General features: G+C 37.5%; 1 protein-coding gene across 2 annotated transcripts in view; it reads right to left on the bottom strand.

Annotated features, from left to right (window-relative positions):
• LOC103037390 (inositol polyphosphate-5-phosphatase A) overlaps positions 1-15,916 on the bottom strand; it is a 210,562-nt gene extending 194,646 nt beyond the window's left edge. The window contains exon 1 of one of the 2 annotated variants that reach the window (XM_022684630.2): positions 15,380-15,916. In XM_022684630.2, the coding sequence (XP_022540351.2) occupies positions 15,380-15,454 (75 nt within the window). In that variant the 5' untranslated portion in view covers positions 15,455-15,916. The remainder of the gene's footprint in view (positions 1-15,379) is intronic. The other variant, XM_022684631.2, reaches the window with a different exon arrangement.
• Positions 15,917-18,749: the final 2,833 nt, after the last annotated feature.

Below are 18,749 nucleotides of genomic sequence, written 5' to 3'. Positions count from 1 at the left end.
TGTCCTATTAAAAAGTTCACAAAAACACATTTAGCACCCTGGGCTCTTGAGTATTTGCAGCCAAAGATAAAGATGATTTTGGTCATCATCAGCCCCATCCCCTGGAGGACTGCACACAATAAGTTTATCAGTGGTGTCAGTCTGGTACATGAAGTAAAAGCATGAAAAACAGTATCAACAGACTACCAGGATACACATGAAGGTGATACATCTGGAGTGATTTTAGAAACATGTGCATTGGTGGGTAAAATACAGTGTAAAATCCTCCACTGAAGGTCTCCAGAGCGTTTAGGCAGAGGGGCCTTGTACAGGAGCCTCCATGATGGCCTCAGACTATAGAGAGAGAGAGAGAGAGAGAGAGAGAGAGAGAGAGACCAATGACGGGAGTGAGAGAAAGCGCTGCAATTAAAAAAAAAAATGGCTAGTTGAAGTAATGGAACGGAGCCAGACACCGATTCTCGTTATGAACATTTTCATCACCTGGTAAAAAACCCACAATTGCAGTGTCAGGAGCAAAATGAACTGAACTTTGAACTAGTTCAGAATTAAAATTGTGAACTTTGAACGTGAACTGTTCACTTTGAGCATGTATGAACTGAACTAGTTCAGAAAAGCTGTGAACTGGCACAACACTGGGAAGCAGCAAACAATAAATAAAAACACCACTAAAACACCCTCTGTGCATCTCTCTGCTTGTATTAGGCTGAGATCAGCCCAGCCCTTATTTTCTAATGAGCTCTGTCTTACGTCTTTCACTTGTGCCACATGTTTACATTCCATGAAGGCGGCATGTAGGAACACGCGCAGCAGGTGGAGAGTATGAAACTCAGTGATTCTACAGTGCCGGGGTCATAGAGAGACGTCAGGCTGTAAGACAGGGCAGCAGCCAATCAAACAACTGTACATGCAGCGCACTGAAAGCAGCCTCACAGACCTCAGACTGCCTGCACTGAAGGATCAGAGTGAGTAGCCAGGGCCAGCACTGACCCGAAACACTGTCTGCTGGGAAGGTGCATTGAAACACTCTAGTATATTGTATATACACTCCATGCAGTCTGTTTATCATAAATAAGAACACCTCAGTATCTGTAAAACTAAAGCATGTCTGAAGTGCTGGGACCATTCTTCATCTGAAAATACCGGAAAAACTCCAGCACTTAGGGAGGAGGTTCTGAGAAGACTCTGAGCAGGGTGTTTCCTAACATGCCCTAACATGGAACACATACAGAGGAAATATAATGCACAGCATAGGGGAAGAGCAGCGCAAACTATGAGACGTGCAGAAAAGCTTTCATCTGCCCCGGGACATGATGTACTTTCTAGTAAAGGAGAGACACAACCATCAAACAGTTTGTAAGCACTTGTCATCTTAATCATTTTTAAAATCACCTTATGTACCTAATTTCTACTAAATAAATGCAAATGTAAAAATAGAGTAGGTTTTATATGTTCTAACATGCACAAATAAAGTATGTAGCTCTGGCTAAAATTAAGAAACCATTTCAGTTTCTGAATCAGTTTCTCTGATTTCACTATTTATAGGTATATGTTTGAGTAAAATGAACATTGTTGTTTTATTCTATAAACTAATTCTATCTACTCCACTGGAGGCGGAGTGAGGTAGAGGTCCAGAGTGAATTCACACATCAAACTACTTCTTATTCTAGTTTTAAAAACAGCCAAGTGCCAAAAACTTTAAAGGGCATGAACTTATTTAGGATCTTTTTTTTTTTTTTTACCATGTTTCACACTGATATCAGGTTATCCACCAGCGTTATATCATCACATTTGAACACCCCTAATGATCAGCAGTCAGCCCCAAGAACACTAATTGGTCCTTCTCTGGTATATACAGCTCTGGAAAAAATTAAGCGACCACTTCAGTTTCTGAATCAGTTTCTCTGATTTTGCTATTTATAGGTTTATGTTTAAGTAAAATGAACATTGTTTTTCTATTCTATAAACTATGGACAACATTTTGTCCCAAATTCCAAATAAAATATTGTCATTTAGAGCATTTATTTGCAGAAAATGAGAAATGGCTGAAATAACAAAAAGATGCAGAGCTTTCAGACCTCAAATAATGCAAAGAAAACAAGTTCATATTAATTAAGTTTTAAGAGTTCAGAAATCAATATTTGGTGGAATAACTCTTGTTTTTAATCACAGTTTTCATGCATCTTCATGCATGATCTCCTCCACCAGTCTTACACACTGCTTTTAAAAAACTTTGTGCCACTCCTGATGCAAAAATCCAAGCAGTTCAGTTTGGTTTGATGTCTGTGATCATCCATTTTTCTCTTGATTATATTCCAAAGGTTACCCATTTGGTAAAATCAGAAAAATTCATAATTTTTAAGTGGTTTCTTTTTTTTCCAGAGCTGTATATTAGGTATTTATAAAAGCAATTATAATTTCGAAACTTGAGAAAAAGCAGCTAACATCTTTGAAACCAATCAGAAGTTCAAACGAAAAGTATTAAATAAAAAGGTTTATGAAATAAATGTTGATATTTTGCTCACATTAGATCACTCAAACCCATTTTAGGAGGTGGTCTGAGACACTTTCAAACCAAGTTATAGCAGTGCAGACAAGACACATCCCAACAACATCCAAAACTCCTCCCAGTACAACTGAAATACCAGTAATGATTTCAGACAAGTACAATCAAGACACAAACAAATATGTGAACAAATATGTCCCTGAAACAGAATACAAGCTCACACTGATATATTGATACATTATATGTTTATATTTATTTTAGTATATACCCAAACATATATAATAAGTAACTAAATTTCATTCATCACAAACTGACTCACACTTAAATGTGACTATCTTTATTAAATGTTGATCTACACATATATATTGCTAGAGCAATGGTTATGATGTCATAACCCTAAAACAACAAAAGCAACAATAAGGTTTTAGTACCATCTTGGCTACTGGTACAATTTACAATGCCAAGATGAATCAACTTCAACAAAACACCTTTTTTTCTGCTATAAATGAACTTAAACTCTAGGATAAAGAAGCGGGGAAGTTGGTTATACTGGATAAGTTATCGATCTCTGCATAAAAGAAATCAATTCATGTGCTGTTGGTTTTATGCACACTGTAAGGGAAACACGGTTATCTGTGCCGGACGGGCCTTTAGAGGGTGTGCGAGTATGTGTGTGTGTGACAGTGTATTCCCACTCCAGCTGGACAATTATGACTTTGGATCAAACCCAGGCATTGATGCATGCCACCTTATCTCATTTCCTTATCTGGTTCCGAGGGGCGAAGGGCTCATTGTCTCTCCTTCACCCACTATCTAAACCTCACCGGCCTGGGTCACTAAACTTTGAGCCAAAGTTTGTGTGTCGTGTCGTGCAAGTGTGTGAGTGTGTGTGTGTGTGTGTGCGTGCGTGTGTGTACACACACATAGTGATATAGTGTTGGTTAAAGATATGGATTTTCACTGCCTAAGCTTTAATTACTGCATCTGATCAGGTTTTATTGAAAAAGGAAACTTGTAGAATTCTTGTAAATGCAGCAGCTGATGCAGACTAGGGGTGGGCGATATGGCCCTAAAATAATATCACGATATTTCATGGTATTATCGCGATAACGATACTCTTGACGATATGATAAAATACGGAATTTAAAAAATATTAATATTAAATTTTCTTATTGCATATGATATGGCACACCCCTAACTGAGATATTAAAAAAAAAAGAAATTTATCAGATGTAATAGAAGTCAATGATCCAAAATGTCATGGCACTAATAATGCACTCTACATATCTCCTTATATTCAGTATTAAATAAAAAATAAATGATACTGGACAGATATAATCTGTCTCTTGTAGATATATAATGGGAAATGAAAACGGTGTGAATTTTTCTTTTGCTAAAAACAGCAAAAAAGTAGCACCCTGATGTGATAATTAGGGGTGGGTGATAAGGCACGATATTTCAGGGTATAATATCGTTCACAATATAAAAAAAAAATGGCGATATTATCGTGTAAGATATGATATGGCACACCCCTAATGCAGACTCATGTTGGTCTGAGTTCATGCTGACCCCAGTGCAGTTCTTATTATGAATCAGAATATGCATGAACTCAATTGGATGGATCAGTTCCAAATTTGCAATTTTCAAACATAAAAGTTGCCTTTCATGTTTTCACATTTCATTAGTATAAATCAATAGTTCTGGGAATTTGTAAGTAGAGTGTGTTTTTAAAAGCCAACTGTTAGGAGCACAAACTATTGATATTGAGAATTCCTAGTTTAATTGGTAAACAAATGGGGAAAAAACACTAATACAGGATTCAAACTTCTTCTAAAGCAAACACAGAGATGCCTCTATTCAGAGATGCCTGTAGCTACAGAAGCAAGTAATCGTCCACATGCTGTGTACACCATAACACAACCACAACTTTACTGTTAATATGGTGCCCTACATTCAGAATTCAATTCATGCCTAATGCTAGAAAAAAATATATATCCTGTATGATGCATTTTTTCCTATCCAAAAACTCTAACCAACATTACTAATATTTGTATTGTATGGCTGTATAATGCTACTGCTTATTTGAGTTTAAGAGCAGAGACTATTGAGAGATGATCTATCTGTAGAGCATTATGTAAAATAAAATGATCTAAATACCAAACTAATATGGCAATTCAGCCCTTTACATTTGGTCATCAAAATAACATTGATCTGTAGAGAAATTTAATTATCTTTTTAATTCTATTGTCAATTATATTTTGTCTTAATGGGACATCTCCTTGAAATATCAAAGACAAATATCTGTCCATTTCCTTGCCTTCCTGCTTTTACATTAATATGTGGTCTGCCAGGCACTCCAACAGTGGCAGACAATATCCGCCAACAAACGGCTCTGAAACAATTCAATGTCAAAGTGTGGGAAAGCTCCAAGAACAGCACTTTACTATTAGATGAGAATTGATTTGATGTCAAGGGGTTCTGAGTAGAGCTGAAGTGCTTCAGTAAATGGATTATTATTCTGCTAAGGTTTGTTGCAGAACTGCGTGCTTCGCTGTCTCTGGAGAAGGGCAGCTAAAATGTTATTTGCGTCAGTGCAGCATGTGAGACAGAACAATTAGGACTGACATGTTTTGGAAAACTCCTTTAATGAGCTACCATGGCTTTGGCCCTTTTATTGAAGTTCTCTCCTCATGAAAAGCATGATACCAGCCAAAGTGTTTCACAGCAGTTTTCACAGTGTTTCCGATCTGCTTTAAGAACCAATTAGACCCCAGTATGTATCAACTGTACAATAGAAGTCACAAAGTCTAAATGACTAGTAGCTGTCGTATAATGGTAAGCAGAAAAGTAGCACCAATGTACTTTTTTTGAGACAGGCTACACAATCGCATGACTACCATGCAGTACTGCGGTCTAAAAGTGAGCATTTCCAGAGATGAAAGCTGATAGTGTCTCAGTTAATACTGATTTATGAATATCTTGCACTATGGACCGGTGAGGACACTAAAAGTATGTGTTGATTGCATGAGTAAGTAAAGCAATATTACAACATTCCAATCACTTCTGCTTCATGTTAAAATACCCACTGTGAGAGACTATGCACGTTCAGAAGTCCTGTGTTTTGTAATACATTTCATTTTATCTTTAAAAGCATACCCTAAAACATCCTAATTGTGGAAGTTTTCCTGTTATTTGAAATACAATCGAATGTAAAAGAACCAAAAGTAGTAACCTCCATTTCTTTATTGCTTCAGGACTTGCTAGGAAAGTGAACTACTTTTAAAAAAACTAGAAAAATACTAGTCATGCTACCTCTATTGCAAAAAGAAATTTCTTTTCTAAGATAGGAAAATTAATTATTAATAGTTTTAGAAGTCTGCTGACGTGTCAGGTAATTACATTATCGACTTATCGTACAATAAATGAACATAACCTCAATCATTTTAATAATCGTGATATCGTCCATTGTGTTTGCACTTACAAAAGGCAGTTACATATATTGTGACTGTGGGCGTGATCTCAAAACGTACCTTTAATTTAAAAAAAAAAATGGAAAAATCAACATCCAAAACAATCAACTATTTAATCATTATATTAATGCTATTTAAAGGTCTTAAAATGCCAACAATATCGTTTATCGCAATAATCTCAGGGACAACATATCGTTTGCAAAATATTGTTATCGTTACAGGCCTAGTTACTGGTGTGATGAGAAAAGTTTCCCTGCCATAGCAGAGATGAGATCAGTTCAAATAATTCAATCAAACCCCATCACCTAGGTCTTACAAAATACATTTCTTACACCCATCTACAGCCTCTCCAGAGAAAAAAGCAAAAGGCGCTTTGGGAACAGATGCAGATTACTGCAGCATTCAGAAGCCTGCTTAAATCATCTCCTTTATTGAATTTCCTTTGAAATTAAATTCTGCGTTATGACAAGGAGATCAGGGAGGGGGAAGCAAAGAGCTAATAAAAATAGCATCATCTTTCTTTCATAAAGTTTCCATCACACATCCACAGCCTCAGACACTCACAGGGCCTCTCTTCAGCTCCAGATGGGAACAGGGCTGATGTCCATTGTTAGTGATCAATTACCACTTCTTTTCAACACTTAAAGACTTCAAAGACTGAAGATTTACCATGGTGACACTTTATTCTTAAGATTGTCCAAGTGATTGACAGGTAATTAAAACATGGAAAGTCTGGAAACCCATTTGTATAAAAAAGGGTCTTATGTCCTACACTAGAGATGTACACAACTTCTGAAGTACTCTGTTAACTGTTCAATGTGCCAGTGCTCAACTTCTCAAACCTTTATCTGAATATTTGTTGTTTTATCATAGGAACATAAAACATAAAAAAACTACAGAACAAAAATGAGTATGCTTGAGAACTTGTGTTTTACCAGGACTGTAAAATGTGACAGTATGACAAGGCTGGTCAAAATAACTATATTTTGTGACAATATATTGTCACAAAAATGATTGCAACAAAGGATATTCTCACTGACAAATGTATGCCAATGATGAAATGTTAATGTCACAGCATAGTAACAGAATTACACCTTTTTAAAGTGCAATGATCTATTAATTTTTAAGCATATTAAAACAATAATACTGAAAAGATTTATAATTTCTACAGTTACAGGCCTATAATTGCATATGGTAAATATATTTACAACTTGTTTGCCGCTCTGAAAACACAAGCCTAAATGCCAAGGACACATTTCCAAGGACAGATTGCGATTAAGAAGGCAGAAGTTGCGTGGCTTTATCGTTAACTAAGCTAGTAGCACCAGTAACTTCTAGATCTAGAGAAAACACACTTCTGAGTCATTGAGAAAAAAATACCCTTATATAGAAAACATTGTGTCCTCATCTGCATCCAACTGTAATCAATCTCAAAGACACTGCACTTTTACAATTACACTTATATATATTAATTCCAGTTCAAATCCAGTTGGATTTTCTTACCATTAACTTTTCCTTTTTGTTTAATAACTCCACCAAATGAATGAGCATTGCAATTAGCCGTTCGTCATCTCATCTCATTTTATTTTAAAGCATTTGTTTTAAAAAAAAACACCTGAACGTGCCTTTTAAAACAATTGCCAAACTAAATGCTGTATTCTATCTCATACTAGTAGTTAACATCTAATGCCAGCATTACACCAAATTACGTTTCAGTCGCAGAAAATGTCAGACTAAAATTATGTGAATATGGCTTGAGTTGCAGCAGCACACTCCCATCCATCATCTTGGTTCATGCTAACGCTCACATGGATATTGTGAATAACCAACAGGTGAGCACTCCACTCCAAAACCAAACAGAATGCAGCTGTCCCTGTTAATTTAACCAGGATCAAGTCCACATTCTGCTAGTCCTTTTTCTTGGGAAGTATTCCACCTCCCAAACAAACCACTGTTCACAAGGGCTGCTATGGCCAAAGTCTGCTTCAGTTTTCAGTTTTGCACCATTGTTTAACAGTTTCTCTTCATGTAAATTTCCAACTGGGATATGATGCAACAAAAATCTCTAAAGTAATTTAGAGGCAGTCTTGCAAATACTAACATTTCAAAAGTGTATTCAAAGTTTACCAATACCGGTATATGGTTGGCCTAAGAGCTACATCCCCTACTACACATGCTGGAACACTCTGTGCGCTCCACACTGTGGCTTAAACGATGGACTGGCATGGCCATGTGAAGAGCGAAGCTTTCACAATTGCGTTATTCATCGTGTTGTACATGGCTAACAGCGCTGGGACATGTTTATGGAAAAAGGCCTTCTTTCAGGCTAGTTTTTAATAAAATATTTATTTGGGTTGAGCAAATATAGAGCTCCGCTGGCGTTTGGCTAAGCTCGTTATAAAAACAGGGCACAAGCAGACTGAGCTAATGAGCTATCGAGGGAAATCAAGAAAAAATTCAAATAAGTCTTTTTCTTCTAGCAACTAATACGCACACTCCATTAAACCTCTGGCTAAATGATTCAAGTAAATTATCTCTGAAGCTAATACAGCCTTATTCCAGAAACATAAACAGAAAAATAACCTGAAAGACTAAAGGAACAAAACAATATGTTTTAATTCAGTCCGTAGTGAACGCTCTCAAAGCACATTTGTGCATCTTCTCTGTTATTCTTGGCATTAAGGAATGCACAGATAAAAAATCTACACCTCAGTCTGGACAGCCTTTTGAGGAGTATGTAGCAAATATAACTTCATCCTGACTGAGACCTTTCACTCCTACTATCAGACAAAAAGCCAAAAGCAGCTTTTAGGCTATTGCAGGCCAGATATCAGCCTCAGCTAAAATCAGCTGATTTTCATAAAGTGAGACACTTAGAGTTTTCTGAAAAGCATTTCATTCTTTATAGGCATCACAGGATCAGTCCTGCTGAATACAGTTCACATTTTCACATAACTCATAGTTACCAAGGAAAAATATAAGACACGTGTAGGGGTGGGCAATATGGCCCTAAAATAATATCACGATATTTCATGGTATTTTTGCGATAAAGATACTCTTGACGATATAACAAAACCTTTTTTTTTTTTTTCAAGAATACACTACTACACAATACTAACAACGCACTACATTTATCTCCATATATCCAGTGCTGCAGTAAAATGAATGATACTGGACAGATATAATCTGTCTCCAGTAGATATATAATGGGAAATGAGAACAGTGTGAATTTTTCTTTTGCTAAAAACAGCAAAAAAGTCTCCTCCTGATGTGATAATTAGGGATGAGTGATATGGCACGATATGTCAGGGTTTAATATCGTTCACGATATTCAAAAATGTTGGCGATATTATCGCATACGATATGATATGGCACACCCCTAGACACATGTAGAACTTTATAAACGTAAAATGAATGTAAATAATCAGAGCTGTAAAATACCAATCCTGCTCTCAAAAACCAAGCTACCTAACTACATATAAAGCACTGTGTGGAAATCTCAGACAGTGTTGAACATGAGTTTACACATTTTATCTCAGCAGGATCTGTAATTGTGTCTGTAAAACACTAACAATATAATGCATACACAACAGATAAGCAGTCAGTGATCACAATGTGTTGTCTATCAGTTAGGTTACTGATATGTATATCAGATGCTGGCTTGGCAAAAGGGTTTCTCTGCTAGGTTTCCCCAGCCAGAACTGCATAGGTCTGGTTGATTACTTCTTTGTGCACCTCAGTCCCTGTATTGATCTGTTCAAAGAAACACCAGCCAATTCTGGTCAATATAGGACTGATTAGTAGTAGATTTAGACCTGTAAACACTGGACTTCCTCAAGGCAAGCACACACACATGCACACACACACACCAGGATATAGCCTTCAAAATAAACATGCCTCAAAATGTTATTTGAATATAGTCTTAACGAAACTTTTTAGTAAAGACCCTTTTAAAGTACTAAGAACCTTTAAATAATGTTCTTTACCATTTAAAATAACACTATCTCTTTTACAAACATGGTTCTTTGTGGAACCAGGGATGGTTTTTCTATGGTAACGCTCAAAGAACCATTTGAAGCCTCATACGTTTTAATCATGTACATAAGATCAACCAAGAATGTGTTAAACTGCCAATAAATAGACTAAAAAGACTAAAGAATTTTCATAGAGCCTTGATTTTACTGCTATACTGTAAATAAGAAAATAAACATGTTCTTCTACTATCTGATTTTTTTACTGTATACAGATGTGTCCTTAAGACAGCTTTTAATCCTGACCACAGCTGGGTGTGAACATGGGCTGGCCAAACATCCCATTCACTTCAGGCCTGCAACATGTGGACACACAAAATGTTTTAGCTTAACTAACTGTGCATTCTAACAGCCATACATTAAAGTACAAGTTACGAATAACCCATGAATACACCACACTTTTTCAAGCCACAGTCACTTGTAAATGGTCTGAGGAAAAACAGGGATATCTATAAGACATCCAAAGTTCAGCAGCCATGACAGCAGCCCTATTTATAGCCAGGGTGGGTTGGAGGGTGGAGGGGGGTGTCCTCTATGTTTGGGACTAAAAGTTCACACGGGGAGGAGAGGGAAAGTTCTGCCACTTACACTCTGTTTACACAACATTTGAAAGCGATACAGGGTGCTTGTATGTATAACTCTCAGGCAGACGTTTTAAGAACATTTTTAGAAAATCCCATCACGGAAGGAGTGGGAATCTGATAGAAGTCTGAGCAGAAAAGTGTTTCCTCTTAGATTTTTTGATCAGCAATGACAGGCCCATTCTAAAATATATGTAGCAAAAAATATATACACAAAATATATGTACTCCCTTGTAAAAATACTGAATGCCGAGCAGAATTCAATAAAACATTAATCCTTACAACTGCAGCAGATCCCATAGGGGGTTTATTAATCACAGTACACAGCAGAACAACTGCTACACATTTACAGTCAGATTAATAGAAGCAGATATGATGATAGATATCAGCCTATGGGAACAGGTCTGCAGGGTTTTTAAAATGAACCATTAGATGCAAACATATGGCAACTTGGCAATAACGTATAATCAATAAATCAATAATTTACTTTAACATAAACTCTAAAAAAATAAAGTTAAAAAAAGGTGTTCCAAAAGATTATTTGATTGATGCCATTGAAGAACCCCATTTAATTCAATAAACCACTATAAATGTGAACAATCTTTAAATCTGCAAAGAACTTTTATATCAAGAGAAGGTTCTTCAAGCCTTTAAAAAAAGTTATTTACTATCACATATCTATACAATCATACTTCTTACCCGAATCAAAAGTGGTTCCTCTATGGAATCAATCTTTTTGTAGTACATTTACTTGTAGAAGTGTCACTTGTATCATCGTTCAAAACAGGTTTTGATGACTTTACACCAAATAATAGGTCAGCCTTGCATTTTTCTTTCATCATCTCCCTCTGGAGTAATGACACTTTTCTATCAGTGCATGTAGGTAATAATTTGATTCCTTTCATCTCACAGCCAGCTTGTATTGTAATAACAAACAAGCCTGGTACCTGCCTTTCACCCAGCTTGGCATTCTATTTTATCCAGTACTTCTAAATGTATACTTCCCAAATATGGCAATCCAATCAATTTGTACTATTTATATTGGTCCATTCATTCTGACATAATATAAAGAAAACAACCAAGGTGCCAAAGTGAAGATACAAAGTTTTTTTGTGACAACAACAATATGAATCAATTAGGACAGTACTAATCAATTCCAGTCTTTTTTGTGATTTACAAGCACACAGACTCCTGATTTATTTTTTGTTTTAGACAATAAGCGTAAAAGTCATGCTACAGCAGATGTATTAAAACGTAATATTATCAAACTGTTTGGGGTGGGCACCAGCCTTTCAGGTCCAGAGCTGATAACTTAATGGATTTACAGTCGAAAATGAAGACAAAACAAATGTAAATGCAGACCAAAAATATTTGATTAATCAGGCCTTTGTTTCCAAAATGCTTTAAAGAGCTAAGACACTGTAACCTGTAGAGTAACCTGTTTATAACTATATACTTGCTCTACAATTTACAAAACATTTGAGAGATTTCAAAGGTTTTTGGACAACACTGTCAGGGTCAATACTGTTCTAGGGCATCCGTCTCATAACCAGAAGATTACAATAATCTGGATTACTACTACTCCAGTCAGCACAGTGGCCACAGCTTTACTACAAACTTTTTAGAAGTCCATGTTAGAAAACTTAAAATGGTAAGTTTGCCTGTGTGGCTAAGCTCAGATTCAGGCTACCCTACAAAATGTACAGCTCCATACATACATATTCTACAAGCATCTAAAAGAATTTGGAGGTTTTTGGAAACAGTCTGAGGGTCAATTCAGCTAAAAGGCATCAGACTTGCAAGTCAAGGATCTCAGGTTTGGCAGGTGGTTTAGTTGTTAAAGTGCTGGTTTACTGATCACAGGATTGAGGGTTCAATACAACAGGGTCTAGGTCGGCAGGGCTCTGTTGTTAAAGCACTGGTTTATAAACCACAGAGCTGTGGGATTGATACCTGGATCCACAAAGCTGCCAATTTTAGACCCCTAAGTAAGGCCTTTAAACAAATTAACAAACTCCATGGGTGCTGCAGTATGGCTGACCCAGGGCTTTGACCCCGGCCTTTTTGAGATAAAATATGGAAACAGAAGAATTTCATAGAAGAAGTAAAAATGATAAAAAAAAAAAAAGAATGCGCATTCCTCATTTCTGGCTTAAATATTTGGCCTTATACAAAGACTGTTAAGATGTGTATGATGAACCTAGCATGAATTAGGTTCCTCAAGTTTCCAGCAGGTTGTAGCACTAGGCTACCCCAGGTCACAACGATAACCAACACTTTACAACTAAAACTTTGCAAAAGTTAGAAAACATTAGAAACTAGAATGGGCCCAACTTCTGAGGCTATTGATCACAGGATTGTGGGTTCAATATGGTCCATTAATCTGCCACTGCTGGGCCTCTGATCAAGATCCTCATTTTTCTCTGCTCATGGGGTCACAACATGGCTGACTCCATCCTCTGACCCTCGGACATGCAAAAAAAAGGACTGCCTTGTACATCTACTACCAGGTATGGATGAGGGGCTAAAGGTTCTACATTAGGTTTCTCACATTTCTTTAAAGGCCTCCTAACTTCAGCCAGCAGAGTGATCACAGCTTAAGTACTAAAACTTAAAAAAGTTAGAAAACTGTTAGAAAAGCTTAATAAACTGGAAATCGACAATGGTGGGCCAAGGCTCCAAGTCTCAGGAGCACCAGTTTAGCCCCAAGCTACCCTACAAAACAAACGCCCCCACCTTATGTCCTTATGTCTCTCTGCTCCAGGGTGCCACAGCATGGCTGACCCTGTGCTTTGACCCCAGTTTGCACAGCAGGAATATGCAAAGAGAAGAACTTAATTCAAGGTGTATAAACAATAAGCATAAATTACTGAACATTCACTTCTGCAGGATTAGTTATTAGAAGCCAGATGTGAATGATGGGAGCTAACAGAATCCTCTCCTGAAAGCTGCAGCTATAGTGTGTTCCAGCACACAGAGACCACATCTTTACTACTACAACTTTTCTAACTAAAAGTTAGAAAAATGTAAGAGAAGCATAAAATGAAAATTTTAACAAACGTGGACCAAGGCTCTGAGTCTCAGGAGCACCAGGTCAGCTACAAGCTACCCAACAAAACAAACGCCTCCATGCACACATACACATTTTAGAAATACTGAAGCACTAGTTAATGGGGTGTCTCAGTGGGTCCAACTGATCTACCACTATTGGGTCTCATGAGCAAGACTCTTATGTCTCTTTGCTCCATGGTGCCACAGCATTTCTTATCCCTAGCTTGCAACGCAAGAATTTTCAAAGAGAAGAATTAAATTGAAGGTTGTACAAAAAATAAGAACAAATCACTAAACATGTTAAAGAAGCCTGTAATGAAAATTTGAACAAACATGAGCCAAGGCTCCAAGTCTCATGAGCACCAGCTCAGCTCCAAGCTACTCAACAAAACAAACGCCTCCACGCACACATACACATTTTACAAGTATCTATAAAAAGACTAAATAGACTTTTGGAAAATATGGTCAGAGTCAATAGTTTTTATAGAGATCAGTCTTGTAAACTGAAGCATTAGTTAATGGGGTGTCTCAGTGGGTCCAACGGATCTACCACTATGTCTCTTTGCTCCAGAGAGCCACAGCATTTTAACCCCAGCTTGAACAGCAGGAATATGCAAAGAGAAGATTTTAATTGTGCCCTGCGATGGATTGGCGGCCTGTCCAGGGTGTATCCTGCCTTCCGCCCGATGCCTGCTGGGATAGGCTCCAGCACACAGTGACCACGGCTTCACAACTAAAAGTTAGGGGAAAAAAGTCAGCTTAAAATGGCAATTTTGCTTGAGTGGGCCCAAGCTTTGAGGCTCAGGAACCCCAGCTCAGCCACTCTCAGCTCAGCTCAGCTCCAAGCTACTCTACAAAACAAACACCTTCCAGCTTGCAAAGCAGAAATATGCAAAGGTAATGAAAAATTATTTAATTGAAGCTGTATAAACAATAATCACAAATTACTAAACCTTCCTCATTTCTGGCTTCTGATGTTACTGCTAACAAATCCATCCTGCAGATGTGAATGAGGGGAGCTAACAGCAGCCCCTCCTGAAAGCTGCAGCACTAGAGTGGTCCAGCACATGGTGACCACGGCTTCACTACTAAAACTTTTTTTAAGTTTTTGAGTAGGCCCAAGCTTTGAGGCTTAGGAGCCCCAGCTAATGCCACGGTCAACTCTGCCCAGCTTAAGTCTGCTCCAGGCTACCCTACAAAACAAACATATTCACTCACATATACATATTTTACAAATATCTGAGAGATTACATTTTTGGCAAACATGTTCAGAGTCAATAATTTTTATAGGAATCCGTCTTGTAAACTGAAGCATTGGTTAATTTTGAGGGAAAGCTAATAGCAGCCCCTCCTGAAAGCTGCAGCACTTGAGTGATCCAGCCCACAGTGACCAAAGCTTCACTGGTAAAACTTTTCAAAAGTTAGAAAAATGTTAGAGAAGTTTAAAATACCAATTTTGCTTGAGTGGGCCCAAGCTCTGAGACTTAGGAGCCCCAGCTCTGCTCAGCTCAGCTCCAGGCTACCCTACAAAACAAACGCCTCCACTCACACACATATAACCTACATGTTCCCATATACACTCACTCAGTCTTACAGCGAGCATGTGGATCAGCTGAGAGAGCTGGCTCTCGCTCTCCCTCGCTCGCGCTGACTGGACCAGGCACGCGCCGCCAGGCTCCAAAACAACAGAGTAAAGTAAGCAAAAGCTGGGAGCGAAAGAGACGAGGGTTAAGAGCAACTTACATCCTCGAAGAGAGATCCAACGTTGGCTGTGGCCAGCAGTATTCCCGTGCCTTGCGATGTCACTTTCCCCGCCATAGCTAGTTAATTAACTACTGCAGGACCTGAGACCGCTTGCTCGCGACTGGAGACGGAGGAACGCGCGCGCGGGGAGAGGGAAAGTCAGGCGTCTCTCGAGGCTGCTCGGTTTAAACGGCTCGCTGCTGTGTGGAAGTGCTGCAGTCGGCTCTGGTTCATAACTGGCCGTGTGTGTGCATCTAGCTGCAGCGAGCGGAGGAGACGGGTCCGTGCGACTGCTGCTGATGTGCGCCTCTACTCTACTCTATCTACTCTGTCTCGGGTACGGCCATGCTTTAAAACAAATCTACAGAAAAGTTTCCGCTTGTCTTTAATCCAAAGCGCGCGCCGGACCGTGCTTCATCTCAGCGCGGAGTGTGTGCTCGGCGGCTGGCAGCGGTTAACTGGAGCTTCTCTCTCTCGCCCGTCAGCGCCTCTCGGCCACGGCCGCGCTCAGCTCGCTCAGGAGGATGGGCTCGAGTCCTGCACCGTCCTGACGTCACGCAGCCGAGGGGAAGATGCAGCTCTTAAAAGGGCCACGCACACTTTATTAGCAGTGTTGAGGAAACCCGATTTTAAATCACATAATGAAGCTATCAGCGCTGTAATCCAGTAATCTGACGATAAATCCTGAAACGTAACTAAATTATCCAATATTTAATTAACAATTAGCAAACAAACCAAGTTTTTAATTCATCCAATACATCTAAATATATGCACTTCAGTTTAAGTGGGGTCCTGGTAAAGTTCCAGGCACAAGTGGACACTTTAAGAAACTCTCTTTTATTATTATAATTTCACCTGATGCTAACTATAGTGTTTTCTTTCTGAATGAGAAAATAAAATGTTGCTCTTTAAATAGATTGCATTAGAGGGGCCAACACATCAACTTATTTTAAACCCAAACTATATACAGCTCTGAAAAAAACATTAAGAGACTACTTCAGTTTGTCTGATTTTGCTATTTATAGGTACATGTTTGAGTAAAATTAACATTTAAATGTCTATTATTTCTCCATATACCTCAAATTCCAAATAAAAATATTGTCATTTATAGTATTTATTTGCAGAAAATGAGAAATGGCTGAAACAAAAAAAAAGTGTGCAGAGCTTTTAGACCTCAAACAATGCAAAGAAAACAAGTTCATATTCATAAAGTTTTAAGAGTAAAAATCAATATTTCGTGGAATAAGCCTGTTTTTTTAATCAACGTTCCATGTATCTTGGCATGTTCTCCTCCACCACTCTTACACACTGATTTTGGATCATTTATGCCACTCCTGGTGCAAAAATGCAAGCAGTTCCGCTTGGTTTGATGGCTTGTGGTCATCCAGCTTCCTCTTGATTCTATTCCAGAAGTTTTTAATTTGGTAATTTTTTAAGTTGTCTCTTATTTTTGTATCCTACTTGCATGTTATTTTGACAGTTTGGAAAGGTGTATTAAAGGTGTATTTAGGCAGGGTTGACATTTTATATTATAAAGCAATGTAAATAAAACAGTGTAGTGTTGACTTTTCCACAATACACAGTAACTGTATATGCGAACCTTAATCACTTGGGCATTCACATCCTGTGAGATGTGCAAAGGGAAACATGATAAACAGACTAATAATATTCAGTTATCCATAACTGTTGTAACTGAGTTTATTTAATATAGTAGCTTGCAACAGGAAACTGAATTAAAGAATGCCTATCCTTCAGAGTCTATGACGTACAAAAGGAAACATGGCGAATAAAGCAATTTAATGAAATTGAATTAACTTCTATTAGATCTATAACAATAGCTCATAGTGGGACATTGAGTAAACTAATGGTTTTATCATTCAGGGGCTTTGACAAACAGGTTCAGTATTACCTTATAGATGTAACTGTATTAACTGAATCTGCCTTATGAAGAGCTATATGTACTGTTTTAAACAGCAAAAATCCTTATTAAATGTGATAACAGTGAGCAGTCACAGTGCAAAAGCCCATTTGTCCTCCCTATGGGTTACTCAACATCTTTACATATAGAACCTGCCAGATAAAATCTCAGTAGATAGACGTGTGCTTCCTTCAAGAAACAAGTAAAGTGATTTTTATATTTTGCACTTGAATAAAGACAAGTTATTTTTGCATCAGGCTCAGAGTAAAAGGTGCTTGTAAGGTTAAGGTGAGCTGCTTGCTATTCTTAAATATATATTTTATATTGGTTTAATATAAGTTTTATTGTGGTTTTGACTCCCTTAAGCATAAATGTAAAAGAAACTGTAGTTGAATATTTGATAGCTCTAAATAATGCTGTTATGGCACATCTACAAAAAAACAGTTGTAATTAAAATAATAATTAAAGAATATGGAGATTTGATTTTTTTTACAATATCACCCAGTCCTATGGCCCTTGCATTTTTTCCAGGATGGAGTTCCACTTTAGAGCCAGTCTCACTGTCCTTCAGCGTTTAGGTCATACTATGAACACTATTTGCAGGGTCTGTCACGTAAGCAGAACAACAGTGGAACATGCTACACACAGACCATCTTTAGCCATATGAATCCAGTCTGTTATATTTAAAGAGGGTTGCTATAGTGATGAAGGCCCTGAATTGTGTAATTGATGAGTAAGAGGTTGTCTCTGTCACAGTGCTTGCGTTTTATGCATTAGGCTATATGGTGCTTGTAGTGACCAGCAGATGTTTCTCTGTTGTTCTATATCATCACTTTTTACTTATAAATTATCTTTGTCAACTTATTACCACTGTGTCTCAGTTAGAGATGTGCCATATTGTTCCAAACACAATAATATTGTCGCAATTTATGGGAAAAAAAAAACATTTTCCACGATTATAGCAGTGTATTTTGTATATTTTTTAAATGTTTACAGCTTGTATGCATGCATCATGCATCTTCATAACATAAAAATATAAATTTATGGTACATTATGATAACTGACCATAAAAGGTTTAGATAAGAGTAGCTGGCCAGTTCCCCCTCTGTAGTATTTTAAACAGGATTTTCCAATAAGCAGGAACAAGTAATTACTGTCCAGTGTCCTTCAGATTAAAGTCTGACTTGGGTTATCTGACTAGCTACAGTACTAAAATCTGCTTTATATAATTTATTCTCTTACTGATTGATTGATTGATTGATTGATTGTACTGTATTAGTTAATACAGTAACTTGTAATGGGAAACAGAATCAGTCTATGCGTCCAAAAGGAAACATGGCAAACAGATTAGTTTAATTGAAATAAATTTAATTCTAATAACTCCAAATAATATATCTCTTAGTCTGAAATTGAGTAAAATAATGGCTTTATTATTCATGGAATATTAAAATA

Source organism: Astyanax mexicanus, chromosome 7 (assembly GCF_023375975.1).
Source record: "Astyanax mexicanus isolate ESR-SI-001 chromosome 7, AstMex3_surface, whole genome shotgun sequence".
NCBI lineage: Eukaryota > Metazoa > Chordata > Actinopteri > Characiformes > Acestrorhamphidae > Astyanax > Astyanax mexicanus.
Note: the sequence above shows the minus strand (reverse complement) of the source record. Positions and strands in the feature narration are given on the sequence as shown.